This window comes from Stegodyphus dumicola, chromosome 4 (genome assembly GCF_044657685.1).
Source record: "Stegodyphus dumicola isolate Sdum_Otavi_A_Nest chromosome 4, ASM4465768v1".
Taxonomy (NCBI): domain Eukaryota; kingdom Metazoa; phylum Arthropoda; class Arachnida; order Araneae; family Eresidae; genus Stegodyphus; species Stegodyphus dumicola.
The window spans coordinates 35,865,137-35,884,789 of record NC_140771.1 but is presented as its reverse complement, the minus strand read 5'-3'; the positions used below and the strand labels follow the sequence as shown (position 1 = coordinate 35,884,789).

The window sequence follows — 19,653 nt, the reverse complement described above, 5'->3', positions numbered from 1 at the left end:
AGCAACATGACTATAGGTATCTGCGAAAATTTTCGGAGAGAAGTAGTTTGTTTTTGCAATACCTCTTATTCAAAAAAAAAAAAAAAAAAAGAAATGCAGCGATTTTTATATAATGCATTTTATAAAAATTTTGTTTATAAATCGGAACTGTTTCAAACACTCTCTTATACTGAGCACGCGTTAGTTCTTGATGCTATTAGCGATACCATTCATCAAGAACTGTGGTTACGTTAAGCTGTTTTTGTAATAGAAACTTTCTGTTTTGCCTATAAAAAGTAAAGCAAAACATTATTTTACTATATATTACATTCATGAGGTAATGAATAATAATATCCATGCATAATTTTACTTTAAAGTAGTCATTGAAGCCACTACTACTCGCATAATGAATGTTGCTGGTGTAAAACCGTCATAAAAATACTTTACAGAAACTTAGACCGTTATAAAAATACTAGCGTCTAATACAGAAAACGTAGACAGTCATAAAAATACCAGCGTCCTCATGCCAAAGCTTCTTTAACGTGAAGTTTCTTATCTCACATTATATAGTCCTTATATAAAAATACCTGAGATTAGATTGCATTCGCATATAATGAGAACTAACTGATATTATTCTTCAATTATAAACTCGTTTGTAATCATTTTTATACTGATTAATCTGAACAGCTTACGATAAGAAGCATCGCATACTATACATTTTCACTACAATGTGTCATTCTTCACTAGACCCGCTCTTAACTATAATTTAAATGGTCACTTTTAACCATTCGATGACATTTGAAATTTGCATTTTACAATTAGGAGATGTTTGTTAATTTTGGCGTTTAAGGACAATGGACGATTTAACAAAGAAATATTCGTAAAATCTCTTATTTATTATATATGGATTGAATTAACGCTTTAAAATGCTCATAAACTTATACTCAATCAAATTTAATTTTCTTAATTCCTGCAAAATAATTATTATAAAGGGCACATAAAATACATTTTATGGCAGTAATATATATATGTAAGCAATAATATAATATTCTTATAATACAGCAAGTAAATTGTGAATTGGATAAAACGGGTAAATTGCAATTTATTTTTCATATTCATATTTCTGACAGATATCTATAATCTAAAAACAGAACATAAAATAAGAAATTAATTTCAGTTCTAGAAGAAGTATTTTTATACTTTAGTTTATCGTATCCTTTTTTAAAGTATAATTTAAATTCTTTCCTTTTATGATATCGTTTTTGAAGTTTCTTATTTTTCTACTTCTTATGTGCTCCGCCCTTAGCACTACACAGAAACGGAGGGAATTTTATCCGCGTTAAGCATGAGAAAAACCACGAAAACAACCATGCAGCCAGTCCATTCGTCGGATTATTAGCGATACCATAACCCCAGACCGAACTACTAGTGTTCAACGACTTTTACCGCTCGGCCGGTGGTGGAACTTTGAAATATTATAATTTTAATTTTTTCTCAAATTTTCCTATTTTTACCTCTGGCTCATGGTAGTCGTAACACATTAATCTGTAGCTCAGCGATAAGCCCTTGTATGGCCATGTATTGTTTGATTAGAATCAATAAGTACTGGGCCTGGGCAGCTAGCTGGGTGTGCACCCTTGCTGGCGGATTGGTCAGCAGCACTGCAAACGGGAGGGCCTTGGCGCTCTGTACGAGACCCCCACGTGGCTCCAAATGGTCAACTCTAGATAAGGGCGGACGTGGTGCTATTACCGGTTAACCTTAACGGTGGAGGGATGGTGCCCACGTCCTCCGTTACTACTACTACTACTAATCTGTAGCTAAAGCTCAACTCCACTGTTGTTGACGGATTGCTTTAGAAAATAAGTTCCACTCACTTCGCATTCACCTGAAACTTATTCTGCGAAGCTTTAATTATTATATTGTTATCAATCGAAAAGAAAATGAGATTAATATTCTTAAAAAACTAAACTTCGTAAACTACTTAAAAAGTATGCATAAATCCTGTGTTAATTAAGCTTACAATTTAGCTCATTACAAATAACTGCATCTAAATATTAGGACTTAAAAAGTTGTGCCAACAGATTTCGATTTTAAATGACAACAAGGAACACGCTTCAGTTTCCGAATTCGATTTATTTACCGTCTGCGGGTGGTGTGGGGTTCAGGGAGGTAAGTCTGTATGCATATCGAGTAGTTCATTAATGAATGAATAGGTATTTATGACGAGTGATAAAAAATAAAGCAAAAGAGGCATGCAGTATTTTGATTTATATCGTTACCCATAATTTCTTCTCAGTCGCTGAGCGTTGTCGTAGGACATCAACTTGTATCTGTACAAGTCATCAAAACCGCCCACACTGTAGTGTTTATCTGAGCACAGGTAAACCATAGCAGTGTAAGGAGGTAGACCATGGTCTCTACCTCTCTGGATATTAATTGATGCCAAATCCAAACCTGTTGGGTCTCCTCTAATCCTAAAATTAGAAAAAGAAATTGATAGTACAATGTTTGACTATAATCCTTCTTAGAGTATGTTATTCTCAGCCATATAAATAAATCAAACAATAAAATTTCTTATAACAATCACCTGTCTAATTTACTTCTAAAAGCGACCAGTTCGCCTAATAATGTGAAAGGCGGTATTTTAATTACGAAACAATGCCTATAAAACGAATTTTCTGTTGACTCGGTGTGGTCCAGTGTTTATTAAGTGGCCAGACTTATTTCTTTACTGAGTGGTCATGCCACACTTTGTACGATTACCTCCCGATTACAGTGTGCGCCCAAATATTTCCTCGTTTAAATTTTTAATTTCTAAATATTTTCATTTTCAGGAACCAACTTATAAAATACGTAAAATTAGATGCATTAAAAATGCCTTTCGTTAAGTAATTTGCGGTTTTCTTTTCCACACTTGTTTTCGAATTTATATAGGATCTGCATTTATCTTTTGTATTTAGGCATGGTAATGAGTATTGATAAATACGTCATTAATCCAATTACATTTGGCATTCCCGAAACATAGATAGGGGCACCTAGTGGGAGAATGAAGTAACTCATTCATCGGTTTTTTAAACTCCTTTCTTCCCTTTTCTCTCTGCTTAAGTTATTCAAAATTGTTATTTTCATTATTATTTTTAATTATTAAATGTCCCACATCTGAAATGACAGCACTTGATAATTTCTTGTAAATGTAGTCAACATAATAATGCAACTAAACTATTTGTGAACACATGACTTCTTCGAAAAGCTACATTTATGGTTCTTCTTCTGGCAGCGAAACGTTATGTTTTGGAAATATTAATTACTCATTTGTGAATCATTAAATTTCAGCTTATTTTTTTTTTCAAAATTTAATTTTTCTTATAAATTTACTACAGCGCATAAGTTTTAATACTTATACAGTTCTTTATAATTCTCATCATATCATTATTTATGCTATTTATACGTATTTCTCATTTCTTGTCTAACTGTTGGGAACATGCAATAAATAACTGTCCGAATGGCTACAAGACTGATTTTGATTTTATCTTAATCAACTCGCACTTATTTCTAAGGTGACGAATCATTGCATTTATAAGTGTGATTTTTATTTTTAATTTCGTACATTTTTAAGTATTTACTTTAGATTAAGTTGTGTTAATAATCTCAGTGTAAGAATTTTGCAGAACTAAACGTACGTATGGTTCCATTCTAAAAGTGTACTTCCGGAACTGTAAAAGCAGTCAGGAGATGTAACTTCTAAATAAAATAACACAAATATAAAAAGGTTTAAAATATAAACTCTTTATTTGTTTATAAGCCTAATGATAGCATAATCTTAGTGATAACAGAAATAAAATTATCACAGCTTGCAAGAAGTTCAGAAAAATTTTCAAATAAAATGAAAATTTTAAATACAAGGTCAAACGAATCTTTGGCTCAAGCCCTCAGTATGTCACGAAGTAATTTCGGCTAGCGAAGAAAGAGCCTATTTGCAGCGAGAAGTAATACAGTGAGGGTCAGGAATAGCTGCTGAACTCAAGAACTCTGAGTTTAAATACACAAAATTATTTGCATCCTGGTGGGAGCCGACGAAAATAGAAATAAAGACAAAATCATAGGATAACTGGTTAATTTACAAAAAAGATTACATGTAAAAATATTAAATATAGACCACACTATAACATTTTTAAGATGTTCTTGGCAATCGGACATAATGAGAGTTGGAGGTAATAATGTACTACATGTAAATTAAAAGACAGATCTTAAAAGTTTTAAGAGAGAAATAAGAAAAATTAAGTATTCTGAAAACTTTAACATGCATTTAAAAATCATGCGAAAACAAAAGATTTAACTTTCCTTTATATGAGAGTGATCGAGCGACTTTTACAAAAGCTGTAGCGGAATTCAATACAAGTAGCTTTAGTTTGAAAACAAATTATCGCCAAATTTATTGTTATAAAATATTTGAGCTGCGAAAGTGAAACTGTGTGTGAAAATGGTATGATAAATTAGTTGCAATAATTGCTAAATTAAAAGCAGATTATAATTTGAAGTATACCTTATAATTTGAAGTATACCTTATAATTTGAAGGATAACTGTTAATGCTTTTTTATCGGTATATGCAATACGTGGCTGGCATTCAAAGATTTTAACATGTACTAAAGACAGTCAAACAAAGACTAATGATGATGCTTCGTCTGGACGATTTAGCTAAAAAATAATAACCATTATGCGATACCCTTAGATGGCTATCTATCACAAATAATAACGTACATAACTAATCGTAAATAATACCTTACCAGAAATAATCGTAAATAATATCTAATCAAAATTAATCATAAACAATACCTCATGACCAAGACATTTAAGAAATGCCAAGACAGTTAATCTGAAAGTAGAATAAAAGTATTTTTGATAAGTATTTTCGTAAAGTATTTTTGATCACTGACGTGAAAATTCGAACAAGAAAATTACAAAATCAGTGTGAGACAAAAATAAAAGTGCTGTTAATTTGGCGGCATTCTTAAATTAGGATGCTGGTAGAATTAACCAACATTTATTTATTATTTTAACCTGCTACTAAAATTAATAAATTGCCACATTTGGATTTCAGAAACATCAAAGCATTCGAATTCCAATATCATTATCGCATAAGGACAATCGATTCAGTAAAAAATTTCTTTGGAAGACCCTGCCGAATATAGAACAGCAGGAATAAAACTGAGCAATGAAAAACAATTAAAGCAGTATTAAATGCGCGTTACCTGGAGATACAAAGCATACATGAAGTAAGTTTAGCCTAAACAGTAAAGAAAATGAGATCTAGGTCAACAAGTAAGTGTTTACATTGACTCGAGATATACCATGCAGATCTTCAATTTGGAAACTGGGAGAAATAAATTCTAGAAATACCTGTCAGATCCTTGAATCCTAAAGAAGTGAATGAAAATCTTTTAGAGGATGAAAGTGAAAATTTTTCGACTGTTGCCTTAAATGAAGCTCAGAACTATATAAAAATTTCAAATCATTAGACCATAATTTAGGAGGGAAGATGATAGATTTATTTTGTAAAACTTATCTTAAAAAAGGAAATTATTAACTAATGTAAAATATTAAGGTGGCAGATTTTATTTCATATATATTTCAGAAAATAGTAACTGATTTTGAAATAATTACCTAACTTTTTGTTGCGAACTTTTCTTAGTCATTTTGCTTTTCGTAAATTGCATAATTTTGCATTTTAAAGTATATTCTCACAAAATTTCAGGAAATAAACTTCAAAAAAATGTATTTCTAATTTCTCGTTTTTTGATACACTAAAAATTATTTATCTCATTAATTTGGAATTTTGTTCATATAATGGTATTAATATACCACATTTAGACATTTAGATATATTTTTCCTTTACAGATAATAAATTCGAAAAGGATAAAGCGATTAAGAAAATCGATAATTATCATAAATGATAGGCATGCTCTCAACGACGAACACTCTCACATAAGACTAAAATGATGTGCAATGGCGAGAGATATTCTTAGAGATTTCGTTCTATATCATAACATATTACTAGCCGCTGAAGTCGCAATAACATGAAGAAAGCAACCGATTGATGAGAAATTTGCATAATAGACAGAGCATGCGAGGCCTTGGAAATGGTTAACCAGGTAGAAAATATGAAAATAATAAGTTCCTGTTTTGCTGCATAGAATCAGCGTAAAAGAGAAGAGAATTGGGAATTGGATTCCAGAAAAATCATATTACCTCGTTGCTTGTTTGACTTGAAGTAGAGATTATATCTCGAGTAACAAGATGGATAGTACAGAAGAGCAAAAAAATGTATGTATTTGATCTTAGCCTAATTATAGTTGATGCTATCTGCGAATGATCGTACCTCTAAACTACTGCTCTCGAAGGTCAAACTTCGACTAATTGCATGCGAATATAGAACTTTAGGAGAATGTGACATAGATTCAGGAAGGATGAACGAAGTTTGAGAGGACAGACATCATGTTCAAATGGGTCCTATAGATCGTATACTCACATCATGCACCGTAGCACAAGAAATACGGTGTGTGGTATTGTTAGTGTCAATGCCTATGGTAAAATGTTGTCTTAATGGTCAGAGAATGTTTGAATAGAGGCCATCGCTTTGCCATATTTAATAGTAAAACATTGGCGTCTGCTGTTGCAAGGTGCATTGAAAAACTCATGAATAGCATGGCATATTTTTTTCAGATGAAATCAGCTTTTATATGCTGGATCACGATGGGCATGTGCATGTGCAAAAGCCGTAGTGAAAAGCGCTTGTTGAAATCATACCTTAAGCATCGTCACATCTGCCCAGCACCGGAAATTAGGTATGGAAGGTAAATGGATAAAAATCTCACTCGCATTGTTACACATATCTGAACTCTGACCAGCCAGGCTTACTTTACACATGTGTTAGGACTTGTAGTTTTCCCACATTTTCATGAGATAAAAACTCAACGCAAATGAAGTTACGATTCTGCCTTGACTGCGGGTTCTATCTCCGACTGAACACATCTCCTCTGCAGTGCAACTCGCATTGGCAGAAAAAAGATCACCAGTACTTACAAGAAATGCACTGTGGAAAGGAACTGTATCTGCAGTATTGCAAATTAAAATCCTAAGTCTCACTTTAAAGCAGCTGTTGTTGCTGCTCATGGTGACTAGAGTCAGCACTAGTCAAAGACTACTTAGGTTCAATTAACTGAAAATTTAATTTTTCTCTTTGTAATGTAAAGAATCTACAAAATAAATTTTGTTTCGACTTTTGTCAATGTTACTGTTCAAACTTTAATGGCCAGTTGAACAAAATGTTCTTAACAATAAATAGTAAGACGGCTTCTGTAATATTAAAATTTGCTTGGCGACTTGATATCAATAAATCTAAAAAAAATCCTGAATTGTATCCAAAATAGTATATTCTAAAAGGATAAATAATTATTACAATAAAATATCCAAAACGCCTCTCTAGATATATAAAACCACGTTCTCTTGCATCTAGTTTTCATCTTAAAAACTTTCTAAACATTTACTTAGGCATAAAATACTCATAAATATAGACTTAATAAGAATTTTATAACCATAATTTCTCATATCCGATAAATTTGATTTAATAGAAAAGTTTTTAACTTTAGGAGAATATGACGTACATAAAAAAAATTAAAATTAAGGTATCAAATGGAAGAATTTGCGGTAAATGTTTAAGAAACAGCCGTTTTTCACCCAGTAAGAATTTTTAGACCACAAGCAAATCATTAGTTAATTAAAATACTTATAAAACATAATTAATTTAACAAAATAAAAGATATCACCTGAGTAATGTCTAGGGTTTCAGAAGTAAGCGCAAATACAGATTTTAATGATATTAACAATCGAAGCAGGTTGTTTCGACGCCATCGGTTCGACGCCAACGTTTCGACGCCGGGGCAGTTCGACGCCGTACGTTTCGACGCAGGAGCAGTTCGACGCCATATTTTTATTTATTTTTAGAATAAATATGAAGTAATATAAATAAGTAATGTGACTGATTTTTATTTATTAAATTAGCGATTGTTTGCATGCATATTTGAAATAAATATATGTGTGTATATGTGTGAAAGTGTTCTAGATTTTTGTTTGTGTCCCAGATTAGTGAGAAGCCCCCCCCCGCCAACGTCAAGGCCCCGGGACACGAGGGAAAGTTTTTTTATTTATTTATTTCACAAAACAGCATCAAAAAGGCAAAATACACAAATGGTAAATAAACATTTGGTTACAAAGTAGTTATATTATATTGCAGAAAAATATAATTACAGATAAATAAGATTACACATAAATAAGATTAGAGATAAATAAGATTACATCACAGAACTGTTATTATACGAAACCATTGCAAAATTATGCGCCACACCTTTCAGGTATTCCATTATTTCTCGATTTTCAAAATCTTCAATTATTACTTTAATTCTCATATCAGCTCGCAGATACATATTCCGCTTGTGCGGCGGTTCATCTCCACGTACAAATTGTTCATAGCATTGATCAAGTGATTTTTGAACACGCCTGAGACCATCTATGAATTCCCATAATCTGGGGTGTGAAACACAAATGATGATGACACCAATTTTATTTGAATGCTGATGCAAACTTATTCTAAAAATAAATAAAAATACGAAAAGTATGGCGTCAAACAAAAGCAAAAAAAGTATGGCAAAAAAAAAGACCCCGCGTCGGAACGACCTAGTGTTGAATTGACCACGCGTCGAAACGTTGGCGTCGAACTGACCTGTACCGATTGATAATGCCTCTCTAACTAAGATATTTCTATATTATAAACTCTAATACATTAAAATAGTTAAGCTGCTTTAAGAAACGATTATGAATTAGAAAAGTTCATATATTATCCATGTATTTATATTACAAGCAGTTGAATATTGCAAGATCAAAAATAAAAAATTCTGAGAAACGTTAAAAATTGTACCTATATAGATAATTCGTGACATCTGGGACCAAGTGTCTGTCATACCACTGGGCAGGACTTCGTGATACGCCTCGCAGTAGAGGAGAAATCAGACCGTCGTACAATCCAAAAGGTTCAAAAAATTCGTTTCTCAGTAGTCTGTCCCCGCCATTAGCAGCTGGTGGGGATTGAGTAACCACACTATTGATTAAACTGTGTCCAAATCGGAATGCTGCCGTCGTAAATTCTATGAGAGCACTAGGATCTATGGTCGAATCGTACAACGTTGATCCGTCACTGCTGATCCAAAGACGAAAAAATGTCATGCGATCTGCACCAAGGGTAATCGGAAGATATTCCTTGTATGTTATGACTTGCATCTGGGCGCCAACGATTTTCCTGAAATAGCATCAAAAATAAGCACTTTTCAAAGGAAAATAAAATTTATTGCATTATTTTGAATAATTATAAATTTCATATCGTATGTTGCTATCATAATGTGACATCCTTATAATAAGTACATGTACAAAGTATTTGAGGCAAATATAAAATTTTCCTTAAGGCTAATAAAAATGCAAAGCAAAAAGTCTTTTCTTGATTACAAATGTTATTTTACATGAAATAACCATGGAAGATTGAAACATGAAATTTTTGTCATTACGCAGTCTTACAGTTATTGTTTAGTTATATAGTTATGATAGATGACGCTAAGGAATATTTAGAAACGAAATGGCTTCGATGAAAGAAAAACGAATAAGTGAAGTTGTGGTGTCATACGCTCTCCTCCAGATTTTAGCATATAGAGAACTGGTATGAAAAGATTTAAAGAAAGTGGTAGCTTTTATGGCACATTAAGAAGTGGCATGACAACTGAAAGTGATAAGACTGTTGCTCCTGTTGTGAATCTAAAAAAGGATATATTAAGGATATATATTATATAAATTAATTTTTGTCACACCATATATATAATGTAATATATTAAGGATATATATTATATTATATATATGGTGTGACAAAAATTAATAATATAAAGGATATATTATTAATTTTTGTCACACCAGCTCGTGAAACAGGCGCTACAGTTGAAGAACACAAGGCCAGAATTGGAATAACGATTTGACCTGCTATTTTTGTAAGTAGTCCAACATTTTCTATAATCTTTTCTAAAGCGTACATTTTCTTAAATATAAGTATAGGGACCGGAGAAGGTGTAAAAGTTAAGTTTCGTAATTTTTACAAAATTAATTTCTTAAAATTTAAAAACGTCAAAACATGAATTTTTGCTATATTTTAAACATTTTTGTAAGTAGGAGTATAGCTTTGTGACCAACAGTTGCGAAAATAAAGGCTGGATAAGTACTTCTGTGGACACAGTGTGTATCTGATTAAAGTACTTTTTTCTCAATAAATTTTTTTGAATCACGAAAGACATTTTGCAAACCCTGTATATTTGCTCCTATAACTCTTTAATTTTGGCCATTATTATTTTGTAATAAATATTAACTAATTAACAAATTCATGGGAAAGAATTGAAAATTTTGGATACAAAGTAGTGCCAGTATGCTGATAATTTAAAAATGACTTTATTACCATAGGTACAGATATTTACAAATCTCTAGATATAACCGCTTTCCATGTCTACTAACGTCCTCTATACTGTTATAATTGGTCGTTCACAGTAGTTTCTTACATATTGATGAAGAGGTCATAGTCACATTGACTCAAACATAGTTAATATGCCCGATGTCCCAGTACCTCCCATCGCAAAGAAAGCTCTCGCATTGATATCGTGCGTTGTTATGGATGATGATGATATGATTCGGCACCAACTAGTGCCGTCAGTTCTGTCTGACTGATGAAGTCTTAGACATGTCTTATCATCCTCTTTATCAATGTTCAGTGTAACAACATGGGCATGCCACCCAACCGGCATAGTGGGGAAGGCATGGATTTCGAGGAAGGCATGGATGTTTGTAAATGTATAGTGTCGGTGCAGCATGGCGGCACTCTAAATATGCAGCGAGCAGAAAAGTCCTCTCGTGTGGCTTGGTGGAAGGGCAGAGGGGTGAAAGACCTTCGGACGCGTCCAAACCCCCCCTCCGGTGTGCTCTACATCAAACTTGGGCGCGGAACTGATCTAAATCGGACTGACACCTGTAAGGTGCTCTAGGCTGTTGCCGATGACAGGTGTAAATTAGCGCTCTTTGCCACTCAATGTGAAGTGCGATGATATCTTGCATTATGGATCAGTAGCTATATTTAGTGTATGTTTATTTAATTAACCCGTAAAAACTCACGAGACCATAGCAATGCACGTGAGGTTTTTCTGTAAAGTCTTTAGCAGAGCATTCTTTCCTTTAAGTGGATATACTTCAGAGAACAAGTGCTTTGCGAAAGACTTTACGGAAAAACCTCGCTTACAAGTACCATTACATATGGGAAAAACACAAAATTCCATGCAGCCAAATATGTGGCGAGAATTCCAACCTGGATCGAAGTATAAGTTACCGCTGTTTAGTGATCTTATTTACTCGGCTATTCATAGGCACAGTTACGTTACAATCTGTTTATGGTGATGGTTGTAAGCTGAATAGGAAATGATCATTATTCTTTTTAACGAAGATACAAGCTCTTTGTTGATTTTCGTCGATAGTTCGAGGACAGTAAATGAGTTTTCCAAGAATATAACGCACGCACTGAATCCGGCTTAGATCCGCGAAATAAACTAAGCCCACGATTGTCTCTTTTTGAAGGTACGGTTTCACTAATTGAGTGGTACAGTACCTTCAAAACGTACTTTCAGTTATATGCGAGATAGTTTTCTCTTGTCACATGTCATTCTGCTGTTAGACCTGCAAAAAGAGATTTATAATAGAACTGAATATCATCTGTACACTAAGACATTTTTAATAAATATCTTTTTGAGTTCTGAGGTTTTCCATTTTCAGCACACTGAGATCCGCGCCGCTATACCTTTCAGTAACCCTACAACTACCTAAAAGCATACTATCCTAAATGCGTATATAACTTAGGTCACAACGGTTCGTTTTAAACGTGCTATCTTGACAGCAAGTATTTTGGCTCTTTCCAAAATTGACAGCAAGTACTTTGACTCTTTCCAGAAAATTGCTTGGTAATATTTTGTATCTGCAATCTAGACGTAGATGAGAACAGCATGAAATAGCATATGTTTTTCATTCCGTTTTAGAAGGCTGTATATAACACAACTGCTTTCTCGTGTGGGGTGAGAACAGGGTATACAAACTGATTGGCTGTTTAATGCAAAAACTTATGAATTCTTTATACGCCCATAAAAATTATAAGATACTAAATGAGAAACTGTTCAGTCTAATTATATTTCTGTCTGAATAGGTGTGCTTGATCTTTCTTGAAATTAAACGCATATATTAGTCTTTTACTGGTCTTAACATCCGTACTTGTTTACTTTAACCTCTGTAACTAGGAATGTTGGCTTAGATTGATTCCGTTCTAGTGAAGAGCAAGAAATCTCATGTTATGTCACCGTGACACATGAATGGTTCTGTTTTTATCCTTCCAGCCAGCGGTGGCATTCCGTCGCTATTCATTTGTTTAATTATGCATATAACTCTTTATACATAAAGCCTTTCTTTGAAATCAGCCTAAAAAACAGTGTAAAATGTTGTAAAATACAAATATAAAGCACTGACTGTCATCCCTAAGTACGTAAATTAATCTGAGGGCTAAATAATACAGAGCATTTTCATAGAAGACTGTACACGGCCCTTGTTTTCGCTACCGTCGATTGTAAATAATTTAATCACAAAAATGTCATTTAACAATTATATTTTGTGAAAAGGCAAATGTAACTTTCTGTACATTTTCCCGTTTTCTATAGTTACGATGATTCTAGATTGTTGGCATAAAGCACTAATGCCCGTGTGACCGAAATTAAAATTCAGATGTCCCTTGTATTTCTGTACACTAACTTATCTTTACGATCGCGAAATGGTTATTTCGATATTCTTTAATTATATTTAGAACATGAAATAATGAGTCATTTTTAAAAATCTGTTTATGCGTTAGCATAACTGAGATTCTACTATACACTTATGAGATATATTATTTTACTAGCTACTTCTCCAAATGTAATGAAGATCACATTTATTTTAAATGACCTGTCAGAAGTTTTGTGATTGTTGCTTAATTAATGCAGATCAGTTTGTATTATAGTCTGATGCTTTAAAATACACAGTTCAGCGGCATTTTCTCCCGCCCTGATTATCTCATAATCATGGTAACACCGACTGCGCCATATAGTTGAGCACCTAATTGATTTTTTTCTACCTCATTTCAAATTAGAGAGGTTTCGCTCCGTGAAAAGCGAAAATAAACGCGGATTTGAACTACAGACTCAAGTGGGGGTGGTAAAAATAAATGCTGGTCGGTGAGGGCAACATATATTTACTTACGCAACATTATCATCGTAATACTTGTTATTGAAAGAGGATAAAAAGACTTTGAAGTGCTTCTTTTAATATAATAGGCTGTAATAAAAGGTTACGTTTCTGCTATAATTATATACACTCTTTTGCAAAAAAATCGAAGCAATATGAAGGAAGTGGTTGTTTTCAATGAAAGTGAATCTGTATATACCTCATAAGCAAATAATAAAATGATTAAAAAATCAATGTCGCAGTACCTGTTCACGGCTCACAATCACCTATTGAGTGTTCAGGACTGCTGGCCCCGTCCTCTTCAGACACGAACACGGTTGTCATCTGCTTCAAGAGTGAAGCGGAATTTACCGCTGAACGCTATACGATGCCAGTCTGATGGCAGCCATGATGATCGGCTGCGACACCACTCCAGACGACTCCGCCGATGTTGAGGGGTCAAAAGGAAACATCTTAAAGGCCTCTGTGAGCGTAACCGCGCCTCAGACAAGCGCTATGAGATGGTGGACGGTACCACGGGAGGCGTGGCTGTTGTACGTTTAATAGTTGTCAATGATATCGTTGGGGAAGTTCGGGTCTGGGGAACAGTCATCCTATCTTGCCGCGCACTTGTGCTCCTTGGCCTTCCAGAGCCTTCATTTCGTCGGCAATTTCCTTGTAGCAACCATTGCTGCCAACATCTTTGCACGGCAATGACTGTACGCTGCAGGTAGCGGCCTATTGCTCGGTATGAAAACCCACTTTCACGCAAACCTACAATGCGACCACGTCGAAGTCGTTTAGTTGTCTGTGAGGTCTTCGATATCGTCGTAATGGCATCTTTAGTTGCTTCTTTACGGAATTACAATGGCAGGAACAAAAAAAAAAAAAAAAAAAAAAAGGAATAAATTTTTCGCTTCTGTTACTGGTTTTATACTTTACAAACTGCTCGCTAGAAATGCGCGCTATGATCGCAATTCCTGTTCATTTGCCTTGAAACTTTGATCATTTGCATGTTCGATCAAGACGTTTTTGCATACCAAATTTCGTCACGATCGCAAAAGTCCTTCTTGAGCTTCAATGTTTTTTGCAAAAGAGTATATATACAGAAGAATACACATTTGAAACAAACCTAGCTTCTTGGAAAATCCTTTCACCGTCCCACTGCGGATTTATAATTCTTAGCTGGTCAGCAATCCTGTTGTGTTCACGCATAAATACAGTGTGCAATGACGTCAAAGTGGTATGCTGGTTAACTCTTGAATCTCCTGCGGTATTAAAAAGTCGAATAAATTCCAGTACAGGATAATTTAACATGCTGTGCACATCTAAAAATACTATTAAAGCTAAAAATAATTGTAAATATTAATGTAAGCGAAAACGTAATTACATTATATACATTGACTATACGGAAAAACTATATTTTTTCATAAATCCCGAACAAAAGTTTAAATAAAAATTGCATAAAAATTTTGAGATATAGGTAAAATGAATTACTATAAAAATTCCACGAGTTAAATAAAATAAATAGTCAGTGAGATACGAGATCTGATTAAAACGAAACTGATGTAGATAAAGATCAGAGAAATAGGTAAATTAAATTGCCACCTGAAAATTTTTCTGTCGCACATCTTTTGAGTTTTAGAGAATTTCATTTCACAAGTGCAGAGATTACTATAGCACAGAAGCTTTAGCATTTTATAGAATTATCCTGGGGCTACACTGAAAAATGATAATAGGGTAATGCCATTGCTAAGTTGTGTGCTTTATTCAACGTTTGTGTAGTGACCATTAAAATATCAAATTTTCCTTGGCCTACATGGTCGCCATATTTCTCATAGAACACGTCTGGGATATGATTACTAAAAGGCTGAAACATATAGCAACATACGCAATTCTAAATGATAGGCTGTTGATAAGCATTCTGTACTTTATCGAAACCAACTTGGTGCAGTCTGGAGAATTTTATGGAAGAAAATCAGCAATTACTTTTATTGTAAAAAAATTGTATATTACTTGCATAAATATTTTACTTTCCAACAATATATTTACTTCAAACAGACAGTAAACCTAGTTACAAACGAGTTCTCATTTTTGTTGTAGTGAAAATTTCGTAGTGGTTGCTTTCAGAAAAGATTCGAACCATTATTCATTTAGCAATTAAAAAAAATAAAGTAATAATTAGAAAAATAAAATATTTCCATAGAAATTTCACCTCTAGTTCTTCTGTTCTATTCACTATTTTTCATGCGTATGTTTGCTAGAATAATTATTAACTCAGTTTGGCGTATTCTGAAACGTTGGTGACGAAACTAAGGGAGTTGCGGTAATATGTAAGTACCATGCATTCATTCTGCATGGAAAGACATCCCACATATAGCCAACCAAAATCTGTATTTGTAGCTATGATACTTTGTGCAATCTATTACATGTGCTCAAGGGAAACAAAATAAATACTAAATGTAGTCCTACAATTCCTTTTGTTTAACAGTCTTGACATTTTAAGAATTCACATTTTATATCAGATGTATTCAATAAAAATATTTATTGCTATTTATATCTGACTTGATTTTGTGACTCTTCTGAACAGTTGTATATTAAATAGCTCCAGACTACGAAGAACAAAATTAATAGTAAAAGAAAAATATATTAGAAAACATATTGTTGTGTTTTTTTTCCGACACCAGTTGTTACGTTATTTTCTTTCTTCACAATCGTACGGGGTTCGTAGATTTAGAGTGAATAACGACGACACTTGATGAAGTATCGAAGCACACTTTATTTACCAATATTAATCAGATAGCTCCAAAATCACTTTTACAGTCGTCGAACTGTTATAAACACGCTGACACGTTCAGCAACACAGCCTTCACACTGTCAGGCAATAGCGGTGGACACAGCATCACTGCAAAGCACCAGAGTACAGCTCCCGATTCTGCTTGGTCGTTCTCGGAACTTCATGTACTCTCGAGACTCTCCACGCTACAACTCGCGACGCACCCGACGTTACACAAAAGTATAGCTCTCGACTCAGCACAGTCTAAGACAAAACTCGGCGATGCCCTAGTTCGTGATAAACTAAAAGACTCTCTCGATGCACTCGACGACCAACTCGGCGCTAGATTTCGAGACACTCGCTTAATAACTGACTAGCAGCTCGCTAGACGAGGCACACACTGACTCGTCTTCTCGATGAGGCACTCTCACACTCACTGACTGCGGACCAGAAGGGTTTATATAGCTTTCGGCTTGTGTTCGAGAACATTCTGGGCTAAACCGGTAACAATTCATTCCAGAAGATTCTCCATTTGACCATGGCATATCGCCAATTTTGTCGCCAAATGTCGCCAAATGTGGGAACTCTGCCTTCCTTCCTATTTTATGGCAACCTTAAAACTGCTTTCCGGGAAGCCATCTTACCGCGCCTCTACATTTCGTAACAATATTATGTTTTGAAAAAATGATAAGATTTTACAGCTTTGTAAATGGCAAAATTTTACAGCTTCAAAACTGCTCTAAAGTTTATCTGCAATTTTCAGAAACGTTTTGGTAGATTTCAAGTTTCTGTATCCTGGTGATCACAAAGATAGCATTTTTGTTCTTTTACATAGTTTAGTTGTCCTTGCAATCAAAGCTTGCGCTCCAAAATCGAAGAATTACAAATTTATTTTGAACTTCGGTAGATACGTTTATTCTTTTCTGATCATAGACAGTTAAAGCTTAATTAAGACACAATAACACGCCAAACAAATACTAATTCAAAAGTCAAGCAACAAAATTCAGCGTTATATTTACAAAATTTTCACAGGACTAGTTTCGATGGTTTTGCCGAACCACCATCCTCAGCTGCAAAATCGCAAATGAACAAGATAGGAAATAAGATTAGATAAGATAAGAAAGCCTGGACAAGAATAAGCAAGTGGCGCCATCTGTTGGTGAAACCAGAACTAAAACATAATTTCTTTAAAGGCCGAAGGCAAATTTGGATTGGAATTAGGATCGTTAACTAGATCAGAAAGATTTTTATGAATGTGAAATGCCTCTAGAAAATCCAGTTCTACAATGGAAGATGTTTTTTGAATAATTTTGGCAGCAGAAAAATTGAAAGAGTGGTTTTCGGACCAACAATGTTGAGCAACAAAAGACTTCTGTGTTTCCTTTTTTCTAACATATGCCTCATGTTCCTTGACGCGAAATTTTAAGGCTCTCTTAGTTTGGCCAATGTAAATTAAACCACACTGGCAAGGAATCCTATAAATACCCCAGAAATTCATATCCGGAATGGGGTCCTTGAGTATGGAACTCAGAATTGTATTGATGGGAGAATAAACAGCCCGAAAGTTAAATTTCTGCAAAATACGTGCAACTTTATAGCTAATTGATGGAAAGAAGGGAATAACAACAGAATTTTTATAATCTCCTAAAACAAGACTGTGCATTTTAATGTGTTGAGATGAGAATTTTTAACTGCTTGATTAATAATGTTGGGTGGAAAGCCCCTGTCAATAGCTATTGCTTTTAAATAATTTAGTTCTTCATCAAGGGCTAGTTTGGAGGAGCAAACTTGAAGAGCACGGAAAACATAGGAATAAAATGAAGCTAACTTTTGTTTAGTCGGATGACATGATTTAAAGTGTGGTGGAAGGCAAACCGATGAAGGTTTACGGTAAACTGTAGTACTGAAGTTGGATGTGTTACGTGTGACCAGAATGTCGAGAAACGGAAGAGAATTGCAAGTCTCAAGTTCAAAAGTGAACTGAATAGCAGGATCAATAGAATTCATTGTTGAAAGAACTCTATTTAAATCATCTTTATTACCTTCAAACAAGGTAAAAGTATCGTCTACGTAGCGGAACCATGCCGGGAAGTTTAAAGTTACAAACAATTTTGATTCATAATAATGCATGTAGATATCAGCCAGGATGGGACTGAGGGGGCTTCCCATGGCTAATCCCTCAGTTTGCTTGTAATATTTGTTTTGGAAAACAAAATGTGTTTGTTTCAAACAGAGTTGAGTGAGAGAAATTAGTTCATCAATTTCGATGCAAGAGAAATGAAATTCGCGAAGTCTGGTTTCTAGACATCTTAATGCACCCTCCACTGGGACATTGGTAAATAATGATTTTACCTCAAAAAAAAAAACCATGAGTAAATTACTAGGAGAAATGTTTTTAACCTTTTTTACAAACTCTATTGAATTTTTTATGGTGTAAATGTTATTGTCTAATAGAGTTGAAAATCTAAAAACTAAATATTTAGCTAATGGATATGAGGCAGTACCTAAATTTGATACAATAGAGCGGAAAGGAATACAACTTTTATGAATTTTGGGAAGAGCATATAATCTGGCACAATTCGCAACAAATGGGATAAGTGAATGTTTTAAGTTGCCTGAAATGATTTGCGAAGATTTGATCGCAGTTTTTATTTTTGACAAGTCCGAAGGTGAAGGATCTTTAGAGATCGGATTATATGGTCCTTCGTTTAAGAGTTTAGTGACACCATCGATGTAAGTGTTCTTATCCATGACGACTATCTGGCCACCTTTGTCGGCCTTTGAAATGTTAAAATCCGGTTAGAATGAATTTCGCGCATTGTAGCTCTTTCTCTCGCAGTTAGATTTGGTTTCAATGGTTATTATTGAATTTCACATTATGAGCGATAAGATGCCTAATCATTTCTTTCTGTGAATCAGAAACTTTACTGAACTTGAAACTGCTACTGAAACTTATTTCCTATCTTGTTCATTTGCGGTTTTGCAGCTGAGAATGGTGGTTCGGTAAAACCATCGAAACTAGTCCTGTGAAAATTTTGTAAATATAACGCTGATTTTTGTTGTTTGACTTCTGAATTAGTTAAAGCTTAGCTAGTGGCATTCGGAAGATGATATATAAGTGCATTTGAAAGGTTAATGAAGATAATAGGTGTAACATAGTATTGCTAAACTAGACTATGACAAATAACTACAAGCAACATAAAGTATTACAGTTATTCAAAATAAATATTTCGTAACACTATAGAAAGCTTTTAAGTAAAGTAAATTGAAAGTAAGCTTTAAAGTAAATTGAAAAACTCACCGGATCGAAAACAAATTTGATTTTCATCTGGAAAGCTGCACTGATCATTTTGGGGATCGTTGCTTCGAGGTAATAAATCGCCAACACTTGTTCTTTGAACTGCAAACCTTCCTTAAATAAATTTTAGAAAAAAAAAGAAACAGATGTAAAATATAATAAATAGCATCTTCTTCTGAGAAAATATAAATTATTTTTTAAATGAAAGACGCAAAATAAAGTAAGTAATTT

At 34.0% G+C, this 19,653-nt stretch overlaps 1 protein-coding gene across 1 annotated transcript in view; it reads right to left on the bottom strand.

The window, feature by feature from the left end:
- LOC118182428 (immunomodulatory peroxidase-like) overlaps nt 1–19,653 on the bottom strand; it is a 95,920-nt gene that overhangs the window by 8,658 nt on the left and 67,609 nt on the right. Inside the window, exons 9-12 of the mRNA XM_035351770.2 lie at nt 19,426–19,536; nt 14,481–14,616; nt 8,955–9,332; nt 2,262–2,456 (exon numbers count right to left, since the gene is read on the bottom strand). Of these exons, the coding sequence (XP_035207661.1) occupies nt 2,262–2,456; nt 8,955–9,332; nt 14,481–14,616; nt 19,426–19,536 (820 nt within the window). The remainder of the gene's footprint in view (nt 1–2,261; nt 2,457–8,954; nt 9,333–14,480; nt 14,617–19,425; nt 19,537–19,653) is intronic.